A 23,796-nucleotide genomic window follows, 5' to 3' on the forward strand; every position below is an offset into this window, starting at 1 on the left:
ATTCTGGCCTCCTTTCAAAGAATTTTCAGGTTGAACATATCACAACTGTACGAGTCAGTTAATGAGCAGCTTGTTAAAAGGAATGTTACTCAGACACAGATTCCTGCCTTGTACACCCTTAATGTAAAAATACTTGTTTGTGAGGACCGTTTAGATCAAAATTAATGCTTTATATTGATGGTTCTGAAGCAGCATTGTAACTGAGCAATTACTAGTTAAAGAACACAGCGATATTTTTAAGAGGTGACATGCTGCTGTTGCATAATGCAAGCTACTTCAGTGAAATAAGCAAGGCTTCAACATATTCACCATATGTTTTTTTGTTTCATTTTTCTACTGGCCACATTCCTACTTTTTCCTCTTGGGAGTGTTGTGTACTTGACGACTCCATGGACAAATGTTGCCTCGCTAAATTGACCATCAATCATATGTGAGCCTTGCTGTTATCAGTTGCGGCCAATCAGCATCCATGACCGAGCCAAATCTTGTCTTTCCCAATCTCTGTGAATCCATATTTCAATTATGAACAGCAATCAGGGGTCACAACTTTGGATGATTTCCCTTTGCCCTAACGCTGAGGCTGTGTGTCCAGTTATGGTGCCTTTTTGGTGACATCAGTTGACTGAGCCCAAACCGGTGTTGAAGAACATTGGAAATTCTTGGTGTGTGGATTTTGGCCAATAACTATCAAAACCGAGGAGAGCTACCCAATGATGTTAAACTGTTTGCTTAACTGTGTCAATCTATTGTTGGCAGTGGTTTATTGACAGTCATAATTGGTCACTAACAAACTGTCTAGGATGAGAATTTTTATGGGAGTAGCTCAGTTGAAATATTTAAAGGCTAATTTTTCCTTCATTACTGTTGCTTGTTATGTTTGCTGCATGGGAGTGAAACAACCATATTCATGTATTAGAGTTTGAAACGACAGACAGCAATGGCCCACATACGAACAACTGAAGGCTCACAGCTGCACAGTAAACCACAGGTGTAAAATCATGTAACACAACCAGATGCGTCCAGAAGATAATGCACAGTTAATGGTTTGCATGTCAATATTAGCAGTCAGTAAGAAATAAAATTCTAAAAGCTACATTTCTGATGTTCGCTTTAGTTGACCATACATACCCTTAATTTCTTTCAAGACAAAAGACCCAAAGTTGCGGATTTCACTGAGCGACTTTGTCACAGCTTTTACCGTAACTCCTTTTGGAATAACTCGTTATCTGACTTTGCGCGAGCCGGTTGACCGGGAACGTCAACAGAATTACACTTTCACGGTAAGATATATTGCTTGTTTCTTTAGTATACAAATCATGTCATACAATGAGCGACCTGAAATGAAAAGGAAATGATTGGATAGACAGCTAATCCAAATAGCCAGTGAAGCTTTTTTTATTTTTCATTGCATTTAAATTGGTTTCGATGTTGAATGTATCTATTGTCATGTAATTTGAAGTACATCAATGTAACATAACAGCAATGGCAAGTACTTTTTTTTTAAACAAAGCTTTTTCCAGTGTTTCTTTTTAGTCAATGTTAGGAATCCCTAAGTTGAGCGTTTTGCCTTTCTTTATTTCTTGAAGATGACTGCTTCTGATGGTGTTCAAGAGAGTACTTCAGTCACTGTCAATGTCTTAGTGATCGATGCAAATGACAACACTCCAATTTTTCAAAACATTTCCTACAAAGTGAATGTTTACACTGACATGAAACCTGGAGAACCTGTCATACAGGTAATCAATGTAAAACTACTATATTGCAAGTTGAAATCCATTTAATATAAAATGCAGTCATTGTTTCAATCAATTTTGAGTAAATGCTTTTTGTGTATGCATTCTAACTTTTCAGGTTGTTGCTAAAACAATTCTTTTGATCCTCTTGTTTGACATGGTTGTCATGGATTTGTATCCAAATACTCAAAGTTAGCAGTTTCTTTTTTTAGCATACTTTTAGAGAGGCAATTGCTAAATCGCTTCCATCTCAGTGCTCTACAATTGGCCAATGGAGAGACCTTTGATATCTCGGTGAATCAAGGGATTTGGAAAGCAGGCGGAAAAGTGTTGTTATACCCAAGATCAGTTATGATGATATTGAATGGCAGGCTGTGTACTCTGCACCTGCTCCTATCTCTGATGTTCTTCATTGGACTACAATGATTTAGTTGCATTTCATTCATTTAATGTTTGCATTGATTTAACATGAAGCATGCAATCTTACGACACCTCATCCTGCCTGATGTTTTAATGAGGCGAGGTGGTAAGATCAGGGTGCCCTTTCTGAGCTCAAAGCCGACTTCAGTATGTCTTGACGTTATCGTCTGGGCTTGAAGTTAAATGCTCGCCGGGTGAACTTCTCACTGATGAGAATCATAGCTGGTCTCCATCAGCTGAGACCAGAGATGATGCCTTGATCTGGATGAACTGGAAGCCATTGAAGCCACTGGGTGGTCAGGGGGCAGTGCCAGGTTGGCCTTGGCGCTGCCCGGGCACCATAAATGCCAGGGGCAGTGTCAAGGGAGTAGGGCCTGAGACGGTGCAGAGACTGAATGGGGGTGAAACAATGGGGGTTGGGAAGAGGGGAACTCTGCAGGGGTGGTGATCGGGGAGGGAAAGGGAACTCTGCAAACAAGGGTGATTGGGGAGGGAAGGGCAGAACTCTGCAAGGGTGATTGGCAAGTGATGAATGTGATGTCTGTGGGCCAGATGGAGGCTGGTAGAATAGCACAGGGGGTGTGGGGTGATCAGCAGATGAGGAGGGGTGTCTTGATGTCTGTGGGGGAGGTGGGGGGTGGCAGTAGATCTCCCATGACACCGAGAGGTTGGGGCACTTGTTAAATGGCACCCTAAGCGCTCAGCAGCTGGCACCACCAGAGCTCAGGCTCTGCTGTTCCCCCTGCATTGAATGCCATAAGATTGCAACTCATTGACAAAACCAATGCAGTTCTCTCTCATTTTCTCACTCATTCGGCACTTAGGGTGTGATCTTATGAAAAAATTCCAAGTGTCTCTCTTCTCATCCACTGACCTCCTTTGTCATAGCTTCTCCGCTCTGGGGAAGTACTGGATGATAAAGGGTACTCTGTCCACCATGTCCCGTGTTTGTCTTCTGAGGAGGTCGGTGGGGTTTTTCGCTGTGGCGTGTTGGAACTTTCGATCAATGAGTTGAGTGCCGTATCCTGTTCTTACGAGGGCGTCTTTCAGCGTCTGAATGTGTCTGTTGCGACCCTCCTCATCTGAGCAGATCCGATGTTTACGGAGGGCTTGTTCGTAGGGGATGGCTTCTTTAACGTGTTTAGCGTGGAAGTTGGAGAAGTGGAGCATCGTGAGATTATCCAGGGGCTTGTGGTACAGTGAGGTGCTGAGGTGACTGTCCTTGATGGAGATGCATGTGTCCAAGAATGCAACCGATTCTGGAGAGTAATCCATAGTGAGTCTAATGGTGGGATGGAATTTGTTGATGTCATTATATAGTTGTTTCAGTGATTGTTCACCATGAGTCCAAAGGAAGAAAATGTCATTGATGTATCTAGTGTATATCATCAGTTGAATGTCCTGTGTGGTGAAGAAGTCTTGTTTGAACCTGTGCATGAAGATGTTGGCATATTGAGGTGCGAATTTGGTCCCCATGGCTGTTCTGTGTATCTGGATGAAGAACTGGTTGTTGAAGGTGAAGACATTGTGGTCCAGGATGAAACGGATGAGTTGTATAATTGCATCTGGAAACTGGCAGTTGTCAGTGTTGAGTACTGAGGCAGCTACAGCAATGCCATCATCATGGGGGATGCTGGTGTAGAGTGCTGAGACATCCATTGTGACAAGGAGTGCCCCTGGTTCAACTGCTCCACGTGTGTTGAGTTTCTGCAGGAAGTCCGTAGTGTTGCAACAAAAGCTGTACAATGGGTTTCAGGATGCCCTTGACATAGCCGGAGAGGTTGTCGCACAGGGTCCCATTGCTCGATACAATGGGACGGCCGGGTTTGTTTGTCTTGTGTATCTTCAGGAGGCAGTAAGATCTCCAATGTGGGGAGTACGTGGGATGAGAGCACGGAGGGTGCTCTACAGGTCTGGATCAAAGGTCTTGATCAGTCTGTTGAGTTGACGGGTATGTTCTTTGGTTGGATCTGCGAGTAACTGTCTCTGGTGTTCTGCATTGTTCAGCTGTCGGTACACTTTTTTGCAGTGATCAGTATGACGATGGCCCCTCATTTGTCTGCTAGTTTGATGACAATGTTGCGGTTGGTCTTGAGAGCGGGGGTGGCATTGCGTTGTGCTTGAGTGATATTCAGGGCTGTCTTGTGAGTGTGGCCAATGAATCTGGTATCGACGCATCTCCTGATGACTAGGGCATACATGTCAAGTCGAGGGCAGCGGCCTTCCGGAGGAGTACATTTGGACTCTTTCATCTTCGGTTGCTGCACCACAGATCTCTCTGTCGGCTGTTCTGGTTTATTGGCAGTCTCATTGTGTTCGCTGTTGGCCTCTTGGGGTTTGTGGAAGAACTCCCGCAGCCTCATTTGCCTAATCAATTCCTCTGTGTCTGCTGCGAGACTGATGGGGTCCATTTTTGTGGTGATTTCATCTGGTTGAAGTGTGTAGTCTGACAAGTTGACATTGGAGTTCCCTGCAGTGGCACCTGTGGAGGGCTAGGTTGCTGCTGGTGGTGATGCCGAGTTTCTCAAGTTTCCTGTTCTTGGTGTGCATGTAGGTGGTGTAGTTCCTTTGTCTCGTCTGCTTGGCAGAGTTTCGCAGCTGGCCTGCGTCCTGAGCGCAAGTTGAGAATATGGATTCTATCGTGGTTTCCAGGACACGGCGTTTGCTGTAGAGCTAGTGTTTGAAGTGGTTGAGGAGTGTGAGAGAGGTGCGATGGCAAAGTCTGTCAGCATTGTCTGTGTTGTAGGTTGACCTGAGTGGGTTTGTGATCTGTAGTCCTTTCGATCGCTAGTCTGCTTTCGTGCATTTTTGTAGAAACTTGATGCTTGTGTCGATATGCGCAATCTTCTTGGAGATCCTCTCCACTTGGAGCCGGCAGTTTGCAGTGTCGATGGTAGCCATGATGTGGAGATGCCGGCGCTGGACCGGGGCATACACAGCAAGAAGTCCCACTACACCAGACCAAAGTCCGACAGGTCCACCTGGTAGCAAATGCCACTAGCCCTCAGAGCACCACTTACCCACGAGCTGGAGCCGTTAGCTGTGTCACTCAGGTGATGCCTCTCCACTGCCTGTGCACCCGCTTACTTGCCCTTCCTGCTGCTGGTTTTGCGTGGTAAAAGGGTGGATTCCAGGGCCTCTAATGGCAGCGGGGTGTGATCTGACGAAGGAGTAGCGCTCCGAAAGCTAGTGGTGTTTGCTACCAAATAACCTGTTGGACTTTAACCTGGTGTTGTGAGACTTCTTACGGTGGGATGTGAAGCCAGACCATGAGAATTCTGTCAGGGATTTAATCAGGATAGAGGCAGAAAGGTAATAAGGTCATCACCTGCCACCAAATCCACCCAGGTGTGGCCATTAAATACCACCACTCTTTCCTTTCGGCTTTCCTGAAGGTAACAGCCACTTTGGGGCTGTTTGAAGTGGGAACTGCTGAGTCCACCTGCCAGTGGCAGTTTATTTTTGAAAAAGCGACATCATAGTCCAGAATCCTCCGGTCTCGTACGCCCAGTCACTGCTGCCAGCGAGAACAGAGAACTTGACACTCAGCCAAATTTCCATTCACAGTAGCAGGATCGGAGAATCCCAATCACGTGTGAGGTCAGAGAATTCTGACCATAGAAAGAAAAGCAATGTGAACAAAATGTAATGGGAAAAGAGGAAGCTCAGAAAGGGGGAGAAGATTGAGCAAATTGTAGAGAGACTGGAAAGGCCCTCGGTCAATGTTAAAGTAACTCAGTCAGTTTAATTGAATGATTTATGTAAAACAGTTTTTTGTTTTGAAAAGCGTCATGCTGTACTGATCCATCAATCATACAATAAAGAAAAGTTAAGATGCATTGTGAGGCATCGTTGTAAAATTAAGCAAAATCTCGAAGACAGTGCTTTTATTCCTCTTCTATTCATAAAAAATGTCTCCAAATGTCATACCATTCACTCCTTCTGCAACCTTGAATGAAGCTGCTTTTGAAACATTCTTTAGAAGTGAGTGCTGTACCAGCACCTCTGAAGGGTACATCCTGAAAGGGTGTAATTTGTCGTCCTCACCTTGTTGCAGCAGTTGCCATAACAGCAAAGCTTAAGACAAGCAGTGGTCCTCTGGGCGTAGCTGATGCTGAATAACGTACTTCTTATCTCCTGCATTGTGCACCAGAGGTTTGCAAAGGAGTTGATGCACCGTGAGTACAGCTTATAAGAACATAAGAAATAGGAGCAGGAGTAGGCCATCTAGCCCTTCGAGCCTGCCCCGCCATTCAATAAGATCATGGCTGATCTGTCGCTGCTCAGTTCCACTTTTCCGCCCTCTCCCCATAACCCTTAATCCCCTCTCCTATCAAAAACCCATCAACCCGCGTCTTAAAAATATTTAGCGAGGCAGCCTCCACCACTTCAACGGGCAGAGAATTCCAGAGATTCACCACCCTTTGAGTGAAGAAGTTCCTCCTCAACTCCGTTCTAAACCGCCCCCCTTTTATCTTGAGGCTGTGCCCCCTAGTCCTATTGTCTTTTTTGAGCGGGAAGAGTCTTTCCACCTCTATCCTATCCATCCCATTCATCATCTTATACGTCTCAATGAGATCTCCTCTCATTCTTCTAAACTCTAACGAGTACAAGCCCAGTTTATTCAGCCTCTCCTCATAGCTCAACCCCCTCAACTCCGGTATCAGCCTAGTAAACCTCCTCTGCACTCCCTCCAAGGCCAAAATATCTTTGCGCAGGTGCGGCGCCCAAAAATGCACACGGTACTCCAGTTGCGGCCTCACCAATGCCCTATACAGCTGCAGCAAGACCTCCCTACTTTTATATTCAATCTCCTTCGCTATGAAGGCCAGCATCCCATTCGCCTTCCTGACCACCTGCTGCACCTGCAAGCTGGGTTTTTGCGACTCATGCAAAAAAACACACTATGGTGTCTCAAGTGTGCAAAGCAGTCAAATGAGCAGTGGCCCAGCTGCCATTAATTGATAGAATCATGAAGTGTGGAAAAGGCCCTTGATCTGTTGAGTTTGGATCACCAGCCCCTTCATGGGCAAGGCTGAGATGTGAAGATCTTCTTGAGAACATTTATGAAATCCCAAACTTTGCTCTTCCTATCAGGGTCAGGAAAGAGAGAATGTGCCTTCCAGTTTGTTAGGTTCTTTAGTAGAGAAGATTGTGATTTGGATTCATGCGTAAAAAAGATTTATACCACCAATTGCACTTTATTAGCTTTACCAAATAAATTTATGCTCTTATTTCTGCTGCAAGGGGTAAAAGCAGATAATGATGATGTTTTCTGCTGTTGAGCTTGACCACATGTTTTTTCTTTTGTGCTATATTCAAAAAGCCCTTAAAAAGCTTAGAAACATGGATGCTAAGCAAATAATCTCAATGTCTGAAAAGATAGGTTTGAGGTGTGCATGGGTATTGGCCCTTTAGTCTTGTTCACTGAATTGATGGGTTGCAAACCACAGGAAAGGACATTAGTGGTGAGTTGGCAGGGCAGAGGCCAGGACCAATGAGAGTGAAAATGGTGGAGTGAGAGAGGGTAATCTGTAGATAGATGTAATCTGCGGTGAACTGGGTTTGAGGTACTGGTGGCCAGTGGATGTCCCATCTTGCTTTTGTATGGGTTCTGGAGGACCCTGCCAGCTCCACCTTCACACAAGAATATTTTAAACACTACCCTTCTTAGTTGCTGCCTGCAGTGGTTCTTTAAAGGACTTTCTGTTTGGCCATACAGTGCCACCTTCATTCAGCGAATCCAACATTATAAAAACCAGCTTCGAGGACTGTTGGCCACTTATTTCAACAGCATAATTGTCCTTGTCAGCATTGTTGTATTTGAGTAAGTCCAGGTTTAACGCTTTTGTGACCCTCTTTAACCCCTCTAACCTGTGCTTCGCCCTCTCTTCACACACATTATCTGTACTTTTAAAACTTGATTATCTGTGAAGGCTCTCATTCCAACCATTATCTTGCAATTTGAGTTTGTGTCTATGTATGTCCTGTTTGTGAACACAATTGCTCACTCACCTGAAGAAGAAGTGAGACTCCAAAACCTCGTGCTGCCAAATAAACCTGTTGGACTTTAACTTGGTATTTTGAGACTTCTTACTGTGCTTATCCCAGTCCAATGCCGGCATCTCCGCATCATGAATTTTCCAAGCCCACCTTCTTCAGGAATGTGGAGCATACATTCCCACAGAGAACACCATGACAACATTGGGGCATTCGGGGTAAAGACGGCGAAGTTTCAGCTTTATGGCACTAGCTGCCGTGGGATAAGATTAATCCAATGTGAATATCAGTGAATGGGAGAGCAAATAAATGAGTAAATGTGCATGGTGGTATGGTAGACCGGTGGTTAAAGTAAGCAGGTTGTGTAACAGGTAGGTTGGGTGGCAGATGGGTGAGATGGTGTGTGGTTAAGGTGAATATGTGGGTGAGGTGGCCGGCGAACAGGGTGTGTATGTGTTTGAGGTTGGCGGATGGTCAGGAGGCGGTCAGGTTAGGAGATGAAGTCAGGCCGGGCGCTAGTCAGGTCTGGTCAGGGTGGTAGCCATGTGACCAAGTATTCGCAGATCATTGTGTCGGGTTGGCAGTTAGTCCAAGGCTTGTGTTTAGGGGTTAGTTATGGATAGATTTCAGTTTGGTGGGTTTCTGTGTGAGTGATAGCGGGGGGGTGGGGTCAGTTTTGTAGTTACCCAGAAATTAGACTGCGATCTTTTGTCTAATGTTTTCTGGGTAACTATTCAGAATTACCCGAAGTCTCCAACTCTAAATCAGAGTTAGACACATTTGGGGAGGGCCCAGGAAGTGGGGGCAGGGAAATTGTCCAATTTCAAACCCTTGGAGGTTCACCTGTCAAGACATCAGCAGAGTCTCAGCACATATGTTGTGTCAGATATCTGATCTGCTATGATCTGGAGACTGGCAGATCTGGACCATTAATTAATAGAAAAGTCAAATGCAGTATTTCATTCTTGTGGAGTGTGAGAATGACTGTGCTATTTCTCTCCCACACTGACGACACAGCGGGCATGAGGCATTGCCAAGGAGCTGGGGCCTGGGGGGGCATGGACTGGGGCAGGGCCAACTGGGGGGCCATGCCTAGGAGGCAATCTGCAGACAGGCTCATTTGGGGCTGGTGGGCGGGGGTACGGTCTGCCGGGGTGGGGCGGGGTAGTCTGCCTCCAGTGGTGGGTGGTGGGGGTATCTGCCAGGGTTGGGGGGACCATCACTGCTGAGGGGGCGGGGTGCTGGTCGTTGGTGCGCTCCGGGATGGAATGGGATTGGGGGCGGAGGGGGTTCGGGGCTGGCCTGGGAATGCTCATGGGGCCATGGTCGGACCGTGGGCAGGAGGGTGGGGGAGGGGAGGGTGGTGGAGCTGGAAGGGCAGCGCTGTGAGGATCCCAGGCTGGCCAGTGATTGAGCTGGCTAGCAAAGCGCAGGCTGACAGTTCAGGGCCGCTGTGCATGCGCAGAGTTGTGGAACTGTCACACTCTGGTGTGAATAGGCCCCACGCCCCTGAGCTTTTAATGATATTTACGATTGTGACCTCTGCGTTGCACAGAGTGTAGGAGATTCGAGTCTGAACTCCCACTGGAAAAACAATGGTGATTTACACCAGTTTTCCCACAAATTCAACATTTGAATTTTTTTGGGAGAATCGCCCACTGTGTGTCTCACAAAATAAAAATTAAACAGTGGGCACAGGTTTAATATGATTTGCAAATGGCATTTTCTGTGGAAGCATGTTCAATAGTAATTTTCAGAACGGAAGTTGATAAACCCTTGAAAAGAAAAATAAATTGCATGACTGTGGAAAGAACCAGGAAGGAGGACTATTTGAGTAACTCTTCCAAAGAACCAGCAGTGGGCACAATGGGCCAAATGGACGCCTCCTTTCCCACACGATTCCATTATGAAACAACCCAATTGCTTAATTTATCAAAGAACATCTAGGTGAAGAGTACAATAAACGTAAATATAATTGGAGAGAATTTATTAGCAGAAATTACTATTAACACATTAAATCCACTGATTATAAAAAGCAGCAGAACAAACCAATAACTAATACTGATTATTTGTTAATTCTTAGTAATAACTTTCTCATTGTGACCTCTGTTGTAGGGCTTAACTGAATGTAATCCTCACATTATAAATTGCTAAACCTTCTTTAAAGAGATTTTTGGAATACATCTGACATTTTGTTATGGAACATTATGGATTACATCCTGTGCCAATGTCTTGATCATGCACCACAGCAACTTAGAATGCAAATTAGGTGATTTATAAAATAATCTTTTCATTTCCAACCTGAAGATGTCTTGACATTACTTTGACCGTATTAATTCCTCACGTGATCTTGTGTCAATTAATGCGCACTCAACTTTCATTAACCAGGGAACCAGACAAACAAAATCAAATTTCACAGGGTTTGCACATACAACGTTTTGATGGACCAGTCGCCACACGCATCAAAAATTACAAAACCACAAATCGAAGAAATAAAGAGTAATTTGGGTACAGCGTTTGTCAGTTAATATGCTGTTGATCAAAATTTGCGTTATGTACCTCCGAAGTTGAATCTGACACAAAAGCATTGTTAAGAAAAGAACATGGCCAGTAGATGTTGCGCACTATATCTAAAGCCGTGGTACATATTACAGACAAAATACAACATCAACCCTGTCAGTAAGCTATGCATACCTGATTAACTAGCTTCTGCCAGCTCAACAGGGTTTTTACAGCTTGCCATCTGCTTGCAGTCAACCAGTATTACAGTGCAGATGTGGCTGTGATCATAAGCTGATGTTGTTTGCCAAGTCTTCCTTGCACTCTATAGAGAAAGGCTGTGCATCAGTGGCTACTTATTGAATTTTTCGGCAGGGAAAAGGCACAGTGGGCATTAGTGAAACATTTTCTATTTCAGCGAGAGGTATTACCGAAGGGGATGAAGCACTCAGTCACCTTTATCATGGAATACATTGAGATTAAAATCAGGTATTTGTTCTAAGAAATTACGAAACAGTCATGACATTTACTTTGAAAAGCCACGTATAGATCAGAAATCTAAATATGAATTAAACTTCAAATTTATGACATCCATCCTGCACATGGCCTTCTGTGTAGAGTAGAAAATACTGCAATCGTTTGAATTCTAAATAATAGAATTGAATGTCGTTTATGTGAAAAAAGCATGCTTTGTGAAAGCAAATGAATTGATCACTGAGGAAGTACCATGGTTTACTAAGGTAGGATGGTGGGTGCTCAGCAATGTTTCACTTTGTGGACAATCTTAAAAGATGGCCAAGGCAGTGCTGATTAACGTTTGTGATTTTAACAATTTAACAAATTAATAATTCATTTGTGAATGTAACCAATTTATGCACAGCAAGGCCTCACAAACAGCAACGAGATAACTGACCAGATAATCTGTTTTCATGGCATTGATTGAGGAATAAATATTGGCTTTGACAGCAGCAGAAGTCTCCTCCTCTATGCTCACCTAAGAGGTAAAAAAGAGTTTCAACTTGATGCCTCATCCAAAGGCACCACCCAACAGTGGAACAGGCCCTCAGCATTGCAAATCTGGGCCGGAATTCTCCGGCCGTTCACTCCGGCGGGATTCTCCCGTCCTGCCAGCAGCGGGCAACATCAGTGGAAATTCCTATTGATAGCAGCGGGACCAGAGAATCCTGCTGCTAGCAAACATCATATCACCTCTCGCCAGTGGGAAACAGGCGGCTTTGAGGCTGAAGAACCTCACCCTTGGTGTTAGCTCAGATTCCTGGAGTGGAGTTTGAACTCAAATTCTCAAGAAAATTAATCCATGACACGTTGTTGGAAGCAGAAAACTGATGATATTAGATTTGATTGTGGCCGTGCCTAAGTGCTGAGGCTAACATCTACTTACATTCTTAGAGGAAAAAAACTATATTTGTTTGAAATTAAATATGTACATCTTGGCCTATTTGTGAATTCCATTGGTTTAGGAGGATGCAGGCATGGTATCACCAATACTGCTTCAAATATCTCGTTCATAATTCGTATGTTTGAAAATATAACTTTGAGTTTTAGGAATTATGAAGTTTTAACAATAGAAAATTAGGGTATCGGATAAAATTGCTTATCAGTTTCTCATAAGTAAACGCAAATACAAACAAATTTACAATTTATTACACTTAGAAGGCGAGGACCACGTTGCCTTTGGAGGTCAGAATTCCCAATTCTGAGGAAGAATTGTAAAATTCCACTGGAGATAGAAATGATCGATATGGTTTCACAGAATCAAGAAAAAAATTTGCAATAAAGGGGTAGCTCATTTGCATTTCTGTTTGGGGCCAGGCTTTGTATGTCTGTAACAAGAACCGAGGATGCTGGAAAAATTCAGCAGGTCTGGCAGCATCTGTGGAGAGAGAAGCCTTCAAGTCCACATGACTCTTCCTCAGAGCTGTATTAATTATCTGTCATGTTACTGTCAGGAGTCTGTGAACATGCACTCCAAGGTCCCTCTATTCTTATTGTTTCTCAGTATCCTACCATTTCCGTTGTTTCCAGGTCCATACTATTGGCCCTTCAATGTAGTTGTAACTGTACATTTTTATTTAGGACTGAAGTTGAATTGTACTTTAATGCATTTTCATTGCTGTTGTCTATGTTTCAGCTCACTGCATCAGATGCTGATGAAGAGAAGAATGGACAAATCATTTATGAAATTGTGACTGGTGATGGTGGTGACTTTGTCATAAATAACAGCAGTGGATTGATTACTGTTGCTCCTGAAGTTAGTTTAGTTGTTGGACGAACCTATGCCCTGACTGTCAAAGCAACAGATAATGCTCAGCTAGGTCAAAGGAGGTAAGTGTTTCATGAATAAATTAAACTTAATAAATAAATAGGAACAGGAATAAACCGTACATCCCTTGAGTCTGCTCCATCATTCAGTAAGATCAAGGTTGATCTGCTCTTGGCCTCAACTCCACTTGCCTGCCCACAACCCAAGACATGCTATGGTCCAAAAATATGTCTACAATTGTCTGGAATACATTCTATGACTCAGCTTGCACATTTAGGCAGTTCTAAATTTTATAATATACTGAGAGAAGAAAATCTTCCTCATCTTTGTCTTAAATGGGTGACCCCTTATTCTGAAACTGTGCCCCCTAGTTCTACATTCCCTCCATTAATGAAACATGTACCCTATCAAGCCCCCTTAATTTTATGTTCCAATAAGGTCATCTTTCATTCTTCAAACTCCAATCAGCATAGGTGCAACCTTCCCAACCTTTCGTCATAAGACAACCATTTCATCCCATGAATCAACTCATTGATCTTCTCTGAACTGCCTCCAATACAAGCATATTGTGTGAGGTTCTGGTACTTCATTATTAGAATGTGATTACAGCGGAGAGTTACAAGGATGTTGCCGGGGCAGGAAAATTGCATCTATGAGGAAAGATTGGATGGGCTGGAGTTGTTCTCCTTGGAACAGAGGCGGCAGAGGGGAGATTTGGCTGCGATGTCGAAAATTCTGATGGGGCCTGAATAGAATGGATAGGAAGGGCCTATTTATCTTAACAGTAAGGTCAATACGTAGATTATACAGACCAGGCTTGTCCAATATGCCTCCCGAGGGCTGAAACTGCTCTACGCGAACCTCGGTACAGGTTTTAAAAATACCTTTCAAAGAAATACGTTGAAATGGAAAATGCTTTTCCTCTTACAGGTTATTTCTCTCTGTGTTTGCGAGAGAGAGGGTGCAGAGGGAGAGAGAGAGATTGAGAGAGTGTGGAGGGTTGAGAGAGGGGATGCAGAAGGGAGGAGAGAGAAGGAAAGGGTGCGGAGAGGGAGAGGGTGCGTAAGGGTCGAGAGGGTGAGGGTGCGGAGGGAGAGAGAGAGAGATTGAGAGTGTGTGGAAGGGTGAGAGAGGGGATGCAGAAGGGAGGAGAGAGAAGGAAAGGGTGCGGAGAGGGAGAGGGTGCGTAAGGGTCGAGAGGGTGAGGGTGCAGAGGGTTAGAGAGGGAGAGGGCGTGGAAAGGAAGGGAGAGAGAGGGTGCGGAGGGGGAGTGAGAGAAAGAGGTGCAGAGGGGGAATGAGAGAGAGGGTGTGGAGGCATGAGAGAGAAGGTGCAGAGGAGTAGAGAGAACGAAAGGGTGCAGAGTAGGAGGAAAAGAGAGGTTGAGTGGAATGTACATATGGAGAGAGAGAAGTTGAAGGAAGTGTGCTAGGGACAGAATGTATTCATAAGCCTGGCTCACTCCCATGCTTAGAGTTCTCATTCACCCTCACCCACACATACTATCATGCACTCTCAGCCACTTCCTCAGGGTGAATGTGTGTGTGAGTATGCTGAGCCTGTGAGGGAGCCAGATAGCTGCACTGTCACCCTATTATTCTAATACTCATATGTATTTATTACTTATTTGTTTTGTTCTGTATATATTTTTTTCTCATTTTTATTTTGAAGTTCCTATTTAATGTTGTGCCAAATTTTATCTTTCTAATGTTTGATAATCGGCCCCTTCGGTGAGAATATTCTGAATGTGCCTCTCCACCAATGAGAAAAGGTTGGACGAGCCTCATATAGACTATAGATTTTTGATATAGCACAGAGTTAAAGTGAATGGTTGAAGGATTAGAGGGAAGACTGGGAAATAAAATTTCATACTGAGGGTTGTAATGGCCTGGAACTTTCAACCTAAAAGGGTAGTAGAGGCAAAAACTCTTCACCCATTTAGAAGGGGTCTGGGTATACACCGAAAGAGCTGCAACCTGCAGGACTATTCACCAAACATTGGATAGTGGGTGAATCTGGGTGGCTTGTTTTCCAGCTGGTGCAGACACAATGAGCCAAGTGGCCTCTTTCTGTGATTCTGTGACTCACCAATACTCCCCCTCTGCACCCTCTCCCTCTCTACCCTTCCGCACCCTCTCCCTCTCTACCCTTCCGCACCCTCTCCCTCTCTACCCTTCTGCATCCCCTCTCTCTTGCAAGTTGGAGCAAGACTTCCATGTGCTTACACTCCACCCAGCTCGCCATCAATGCCAACATTCTATTCACTTCCTCATTACTCAGGAAGGTGAATACCTAGCTATGCCTTTATGCTACGTTTTTGTGTGTCATGCAGGAAGGTACCTAGATCTCTTTGTACTGCCGTCTCTGACTCTTTAAATACTGCCCCAAACCTTCTGGTTTCTGGATAGAAATGTTGCATTTATCCTGTTTTCTGTTAATTGGCCAAGCTTTTGTCCATCATAATATATCATACCAATACTATGAACCCTTCTTTTCTGCAACAACCTTTTGTGTGGCATCTTATTGAATGCACCTTGGAAATCCAAATACAGCTCCTGAATCCCCTTTATTCACACTGCTCGCTGCAAGCTCAGAGGTCTCAAATAATTTGGCAGGCACGATTTCTCTTTCATAAAATCATGTCGATTCTGCTTGATAGCATTAAGATTTTTCTAAATTCCTTACTACTACTCCCTTACTAATAAGCTCTGAAACTTGCCCCAGCACAGTGGCTAGCACTGCTGCCTCACAGCGCCACAGACCTGAGTTCAATTTCCAACCTCGGGTCACTGCCTGTGTGAAGTTTCCACATTTTCCCTGTGTCTGCGTGGGTTTCGCCCGGGTGCTCCGGTTTCCTGCCGTAGTCCAAAGATGTGAGGGTTAAGTTGATTGGGGTCAATTTAGCATGGCCAATGTCAGGGGATTGGCTTTTATGTGATTAGGGCCTGGGTGGGATTGTGGTTGCTACAGGCTTGATGGGCCAAATTACCTCATTCTGCACTGTACAGGTTCTATAATTCTATGACAGGTGACAGGCTAACTGGCCTACAGTTTACTGCTTTCTACCTCTCTCCCTCTTGAATGCAGCATTACACTTGGTCGGTTTTCCAGTCTGCTGAAGTTTTTCCAGGTCTAGAGAATTTTAGGAGATTATAACCAATGCATCCACTATCTTTGAAAGTCCTTCTGTCCCTGGATGCAAGCTATCAGGTCTAGGGGATTTGTCAACCTTTAGTCCCATTAGTTTGCTGAGCATTTCTTTTGTATGATGATGTTTAAGTTCCACTCTCTTATTTGCCTCCCTGACTTTCGTCAATGGTTGGAAGGCCTTATGTTCTTCCCTGAAAGTGGATATAAAATATTTGTTCAAAGCTTTGTCATTTATTAATTCTCCACCTCTCAAGCTACTCTGTTCCTTTTTAAAATATATGTAGAAGTTCTTGTTGGTTTACTTCCATAATCTATTTTCATTCTTTTCATCATCCTTTGTTGGATTTCCAAAGTTTTCCCAGTTTCTGACCTCCCATCTAACTTGGCAACATTACATGCCTTTTCTTTCAATGTTATACCATCCTGAATTTCCTTTGTTAGCCGCAAGGTTCATCCTTCTTGTGAAGTCCTTCTCTTTCAGTGGAATAAATCTTTGTTGAGGATTATGAAATATCTCTTCAAGTGCCTGACACATGTAACAAACCATCTTAGTGATCTTGACTAATGCAATAGACCGCAATCTTTGACTTCAGATGATGTCCCGTTGTGAAAACCTCAGTCTCTAAGCAACCCAGATAAAATAGCTCTCTTCATAATGCACTTCTACGTTTCCCCTCAATCATAAGTTTGGTGTGGGATGAAGTATGGAAAGAAAAATAACATTTAGAATAGAACTGCCTGTTCTCAAAGGTGTTAACTGTTTGAATTAATTTAACAAGTAAGGCTGTTTTGATTTTGCCCTGGTGTTTTACGTTGTAAAAAGTCAATCACAGTTGAAAGCCTGAAATGACTCCAGAGAGCATTACCTCTGTTCCATTATTGAGTCAGGCTCTGTCTCTGGATTTGACGCTACATTTGCATTGTAAATGTAATATCAGCACAACATGAAACCACATCTCACTGACACGATGGTACAAATACACTTCAAGTCATTGATGCAGTGAGTGTACAGAAGAAGGAGCCTTTGATGGACCAAACGGTCTTTTCTTTGATTTTCCTTGTGTTTCCTGTCAACATAGTCACTTTCTCGGAGGACAATCTCACAGGTTAATATAATTTCTGTAACTGGATCATTGATTTGTGTAACACTCCAATGCCAAAGAATCAAAGCAGTTTCAATGCAACCTCAGTGCAACTTTTTATTCTTTCTTTCATCAATGTCTTTCTCAAATGTTTTCCTTTGTATTTCTTAGATTGGTCATTATGAAATTGTTTAATTAATTAATTTTAATTGTCTTTTGGAGAATGCTTACTGCATTAATATCACATTCCTTGGTGTACTTTTTTAAATGGAAACATTACGCTGTTTAAAACAAAATTTGACACGTGTGGCAAAACAGGTGACAAAGGCATATTAGGTCAACATATTAAGTGTTAAGCTATTTTCATTGACAACAGTATCTATGTTTTACAGTTGAAGTGTATTTCATGAAGATTTTGATGCTGAAATTCTGTTCTTTGCAGAAGCTCTATAACCACTGTCTATATTGAGGTTCTTCCTCCAAACAACCAGAGCCCTCCAAGGTTTCCACAAATGCTGTACAACGTTGAAGTGAGTGAAGCTATGCGAACAGGGGCAACATTACTAAATTTGAGGGTAAATATAAGTTTCTAAACTACCTATTTTATCTCGTTTGCCATCACTGTTTAAGACAGTGAACCTATTGTAAAACCATTTCCTACTCTGCATTTTAAGCTTACTGTACTGCCTAAACTCCATTGACATAAACTTGTAACTTCATAAAAGCTTTTTACATAGAAAAGACATGAAAAATTAACTAAAGTCTGATTTCTGGCAATGCTTCTGCCAATAACTTATGAGCTGTAGAATTTCCCATGGCATAGATGCTGAAAAGGAACATTTTCATCATTGCAAAACTGAGAAATGGGTCATTGAAATTTTGTTGCAGGTGACAACATGCTTATTATTATAATGCATTCAGTCAAACTGGTATATAAGATGACTTTTTTCTTGCTTTACATATCATCTTTTGCATGCTTTATTTAGAAATTGAAATTACTCCAGTTTAAGGTGTATTACCACTTATTTATTTGTCCTCAGTTAAAATTAAATGTTTTTCTTTTAATTACCTATTTGAGCATGAGAGAGTAAAAATATAGAAATGTATCTTACAGTTGTCTAATTGATAAATTTTCCTTTTCCCCTGTTCACTCAGATTGAAACCAGTGGAGTGTAGTATGTGTTTTATTGATCTTTTCCTGCGCTTCACAGTCCATCAAAATCTCACTTTCATTTCAAGGATGTCATTACATGTACCCGGGTTTTGCAGCTGGAGCAGCTGCTGTGGACACAGTAGATCAACCGTGAGGCGGAGAAGATCGTGGTCAGCATGTATGGAGAGATGGTCACACCGCAGGCTAAGATTCCCCAGGCAGGAAGGGAAATAGATGAGAGAGCGAGGCAGGCAGTGCAGGAATCTGCTGTGGCCATTCCCCTGAAAAAACAGATATACTGCTTTGGATACTGTTGAGGGGAATGACCTCTCAGGGAAAAACAGCAACAGCCAAATTTTTTGCACCGTAGTTGGTTCTGCTGCAGAAAGAAGGAGTAAAAATATGGCAATGCAATAGTTATAGGGGATTCAATTGTAAGGGGAATAGATAGGCGTTTCTGTGGCTGCAGGATGGTATGTTGCCTCCTTGGTGCTGGGGTCATGGATGTCTTGGAGAGGTTACAAGACATTGTAGAGGGCAAAGATGAACAGCCAGTGATCATGGTACATATAGGTACCAATGACAGAGGTAAAAGAAGAGATGAAGTCCTGAAAGCAGAATGTAGGGAGTTAGGAAGAACATTGAGAAGTTGGATTTCAGATATGGTGATCTCAGGATTACTACCACTGCCACGTGCTCGTCAGAGGAGAAATAGCAGGATGTATTGGATGAGTACATAGCTCAAGAGATGGTATAATGGGGGAAGGTTGCAGATTTGTGGGGCATTGGGACCAGTTCTGAGGGAGATGTACAAACTGGATGGATTACACCCGGGTAGGACGAGGACTGATATCCTATGGGGGAGTGTTTGGTAGAGTGGTTGGGGGTGGTTTATACTGAAGTGACAAGGGCATGGAAACCAATGCAAGAAATCAGAGGAGGGGGAATCAAGGACAAAAATCAAAGCATAGAAGAGGAATAAGCAGAGAAATCAAGGTCCAAATTCAAAGAGGGCTTCAATGAAAATTAGTGGAAACGGGACCAGTAATGTTAAAAAGATGAACCTAAAGGCTTTGTACCTTAATGTGCGAAGCATTCACAATAAAAAGTGGATGAACTAATCATGCAAATAGATGTAAACATGTATGATATAGTTAGGATTACAGAGGCATGGCTGCAGGGTGACCTGAGATAGGAACTGAACATCCAGGGGTATTCAGTACTTAAGAAGGACAGACAAAAAGATAAAGGCAGCAGAGTTGCATTGCTAGTGAAAGAGAAAATTAACATCATACTGAGGAAGGATATTTGCTTTGACAATATGGAATCTCTATAGGTACAGATAGGAAACACCTAGGGGCAAAATCATTAGAAGAGGTTGTACATGGATTCCCAAACTGTAGTGGTGATTTTGGGAACGACATTACACAGGAAGTTAGAGATGCAATAAAGGAACATCTGTAATTATGGATGATGTTAATCTGTACGTAGATTAGGCAAATCAAATTAGTCGCAATACCTTAGAGGAAGGATTCCTGGGGTGTACATGGGATGGTTTTCTTGACCAACAAGTTGAGGAATCAACTAGAGCAGGGCATTCTAGAATGGGTATTTATATTGAGAAAGTAACAATTGGCAATGCGGTGTGTGACCCCTTGGGGAAGAGCGACTGTAACATAATAGAACTTTTCATCAACATGGAGAGTGATGGAGTTGATTCGGAGACTAGATCCTGAATCTTAATAAAAGAAACTACTATTATGTGATGTACGAGTTGGCTACTATAGATTTGGAAACATTACTTAAAGAGATGATGGTGCATAAGCAATGGCAAACATTCAAGGAGCGCATGGAAGAACTGCAACAGTGGTTTTTTCCTGACTGGTGCAAAAGTAAAACTGAAAAGGTGGCCAAACCACGGCTTGCAAGAGAAATTAGAGATTGTATTAGATCCAAGGGAGAGGCATACAAATTGGCCAAGCAAAACAAAAAAAGGTAGGTAGAGAGAAAACAGGGAATTATAGACCAGTAAGCCTGAAGTCAGTAGTGGGGAAAGTTCTAGAATCCATTATCAAAGATTTTATAGCAAAACACTTGGAAAACAGTGGTAGGATCAGACTGAGTCAACATGGATCTATGAAAGGAAATCATGCTTGTTAAATCTACTGGTGTGTGGATGTAGCTTTTTTAGCTTTCAGAAAGCTTTCAACAAAATCCACAAGAGATTTGCATGTAAAATTAAAGCATATGGGATTTGGGGTAGTGTATTGAGATGGATAGAAAACTGGTCAGCAGACAGAAAATAAGAATAGCAGTAAATGGGTCTTTTTCCAAATGGCAGGCAGTGACTAGTAGGGTACCACAGGATTGGTGCTAGGACCCCACCAATTCACAATACATATTAATGATTTAGATGAGGGAATTAAATGTAATTTCCCAAACTTGGAGATGGCATAAAACTAGTTGGGAGGGTAAGCTGCAAGGAGGATGCAGGGACACTTCAGTGTGGCTTGGACAAGTTGAGCAAAAGAATAAGGAGGCAATGTAATTTGGATAAATGTGAGGTTATCCACTTAGGTAGCAAAAATGGGAGGCAGAATATTATCTGAAAGGCCGTAAATTAGGAGAGGGGAATGTGCGACATAAACTGGGTGTCCTCGTACACCAGTCATTGAAAATAAGTATGCAGATGCACCAGGCAGTAAAAAAGGCAAATGGTATATTGGCCTTGAAAGTGAGAGGATTTGAGTGCAGGAGATGGATATTTTGCTGCAATACAGGGCCTTGGTGAGGCTACACCTGGAATATTGCGTGCAGTTGTGGCCCCCTTATCTGAGGAAGGATGTTCTTGCTCTGGAGAGAGTGCAGAGAAGGTTTGCTGGACTGATTCCTAAGATGGCAGGACTGATGTATGAAGAAAGATTGAGTCGGTTAGGATTGTATTCACTGGAATTCAGAAGAATGAGTGAGGATCTGATAGAAACCTATAAAATTCTTCCAGAACTAGACAGAGTAGATGCAAGAAGAAAGTTCCTAATAGCGTGGGTGTCCAGAACCAGAGGTCACAGTCTGAGAAAACAGGCTGGGCAGTTTAGGCCAGAGATGCGGAGAAATATCCTCACCCAAAGAGTGGCTAGCTTGTGGAATTTACGACCTCAAAAAATAGCTGAGGCCAAAATATTGTATGTTTTCAGGTAGGAGTTAGATATAGCACTTTGGGCAAAAGGAATCAAAGGATAGGGGGAAAAGGCAGGATCAGGCTATTGAGTTGGATGATTCGGCATGACCATAATAAATGGAGGAGCAGGCTCCTATTTTTTGTGTTTCCTTTTCATAAGAACATAAGAAATAGGAGCAGGAGTAGGCCAACTAGCCCTTCGAGCCTGCCTCGCCATTCAATAAGATCATGGCTGATCTGTCGTGGCTCAGTTCCACATTTTCCCCATTGCTGCACTGAGAATCTGGTAATTGCATTTTGAAGGATTGGATTTTAATGTTCTTTCTGACTGTGCCAATAATCTCCTCTATACTACCTTTCTGAGTCAAAGGTAAAAGCTTCCTTATGTAGAACAATGAGACATATTTAATTATCATCCTGACTTATAATTATATCCATTATAGATAAGTGTAAATTTGCTATTAAAAATTGTACAATTATCTAAACAAATTATGTTACGTCACAAATAGAAAATTCTCATTTATGTATTAAATTATTAATTAGATCAGGAGGACTGCATAATTCATTACCATTTCGATTTTCTCGATACTTAAGGAAACCCATTCAACAGCCATTCAACACATCAGACTCACTCCATCCAGAGTCCATGCATTATGATTGTACTATTGAAATCCCTCCCATCTCATCTGCTGATACAATACTTTCAGGGACATTATTATTTTCTTAGTCTGACCTCGAAACTGCAGAAAAGACAGGCAGTGTTGTTAACTAACCTTCAATCCTTCTTCTCAACTGATATTCAATTACCTTCCCTGGGAGTTGTTTTCCACACATCAAATGCGCAGCAGCAGGAAACTTTTTTTTTAAATCCTAATATTGTTTCTAGTGTAAGAATGTTCTGCTATATGTCATGCCATCTTCTGTTCGTCGCCGAGGTAATTAGATTCCCACTCCACCATGTTTTTATCTGACTTGATAATCATGTCCTCCTTCAGACATTTTATCAAGCAAAGTTAAGTTCAGTTTCTGCGTGACTTTGTATTACAGTACCAGGCTGGCTATTTTTGATAGGTCCTTTCTCATACATCATTACCATTTATTTTTTTGAGGCAGCAATCACAATACCTTAGCACTGGCTTCACCATTGATCTATTCTGTTTTGATTTGCCTTGTCAAAATTATTTTCAGATGTACCTAAATACACAATTTATCTTATTAGTACATGCCTCAGTCTTAGAAATTATGAACAATGACCACTTCCAAATCTTTTTCCTCTCTCAGCGCCAATTAATGCAGTTACCATCAAGACCATTTAGCATTATCCTGGTAGACCTGAACTTTGCCTATTTCCTGCCCTACAAAATAGGACCCTTACTGTCATCTGTCTGAAATGCATTTCCCAAATTTATATCCCAATGAATATATGCCTGCCAAATCTCAGACATTTATCTGGTGATTGCCGCTCTGAAGATGCATAAAATTACAGGAATGTACAAACACGAACAAGCAATTCAGTGCAACCATTCATCATGCCATTATTTCTATTTTTCATTACCTTCCATCTTCTAATAGTCAAGCGAAACTGTTTGTAAGCTATGACCAGGACTACAAGGTTTAAGGATGGAAGGTCGACTGGGAGAGCACTGGATTCATTTAGTTTGGAGTTGGTAGGAGCATGAGTAAACATTTCAGAGTCAGCTGATAAGAAGTAGGCTGAAGTTAGAGGTAGATTGAGGAAGACTTTCCTTTGCTTTCTCAAAACATTGTATTTTTTTCCAATTTGTGGTAAAACCTTTTGTTACAATGGTCGGGAGTCTTTGCTGTTAAGTGTTTTCTATGAGGTGATTTTAGATTGGCCAAGTTTCCTTAGTTCCATATCTCTACAATTATGCCAAAATAATCCCAATGGTGATTTCCAACCCTTGACCACACAAACATTTCTGGGGTAATTGGGAGAAAATCTCATTTACATTTGGCAGGAATGGGCAAATACAACTGTAGGCACATCTGAGATACCTACTTGCCTCATGACCTTGAACTTAGCTGCCTGTACATCTTTGGATTCTGACCTGCAACAATAACCTTATCTTCCTCTTGCTGCAAATACTGCCCGTACTGCTAAGCATTCACAGCATTTACTGTTTTCATTTCTGAAAATGCTGGAATTGAAGGGGATCCAACAATTGGTTCAGTGTTATTTACAAAAATGGGGGTGTGGAGAGAGTCCTGGAGAGAGTACTGGTGTTTAGGAAGACCCCTGCTTATCCTTCCCTAAGTTATAGTGGAAGACGAGCAGG

General features: G+C 42.6%; 1 protein-coding gene across 11 annotated transcripts in view; it reads left to right on the forward strand.

The window, feature by feature from the left end:
* The window catches only part of pcdh15b (protocadherin-related 15b), a 1,349,261-nt gene that overhangs the window by 964,218 nt on the left and 361,247 nt on the right, over window positions 1-23,796 (forward strand). For all 11 annotated transcript variants that reach the window (XM_080205457.1, XM_080205459.1, XM_080205466.1 and 8 more), the window contains 4 exons: window positions 1,146-1,280; window positions 1,587-1,736; window positions 12,805-12,998; window positions 17,611-17,743. In XM_080205457.1, coding sequence (XP_080061583.1) covers window positions 1,146-1,280; window positions 1,587-1,736; window positions 12,805-12,998; window positions 17,611-17,743 — 612 coding nt within the window. The remainder of the gene's footprint in view (window positions 1-1,145; window positions 1,281-1,586; window positions 1,737-12,804; window positions 12,999-17,610; window positions 17,744-23,796) is intronic.

This window comes from Carcharhinus amblyrhynchos, chromosome 17, assembly GCF_965287045.1.
Source record: "Carcharhinus amblyrhynchos chromosome 17, sCarAmb.v2.hapA, whole genome shotgun sequence".
NCBI lineage: Eukaryota > Metazoa > Chordata > Chondrichthyes > Carcharhiniformes > Carcharhinidae > Carcharhinus > Carcharhinus amblyrhynchos.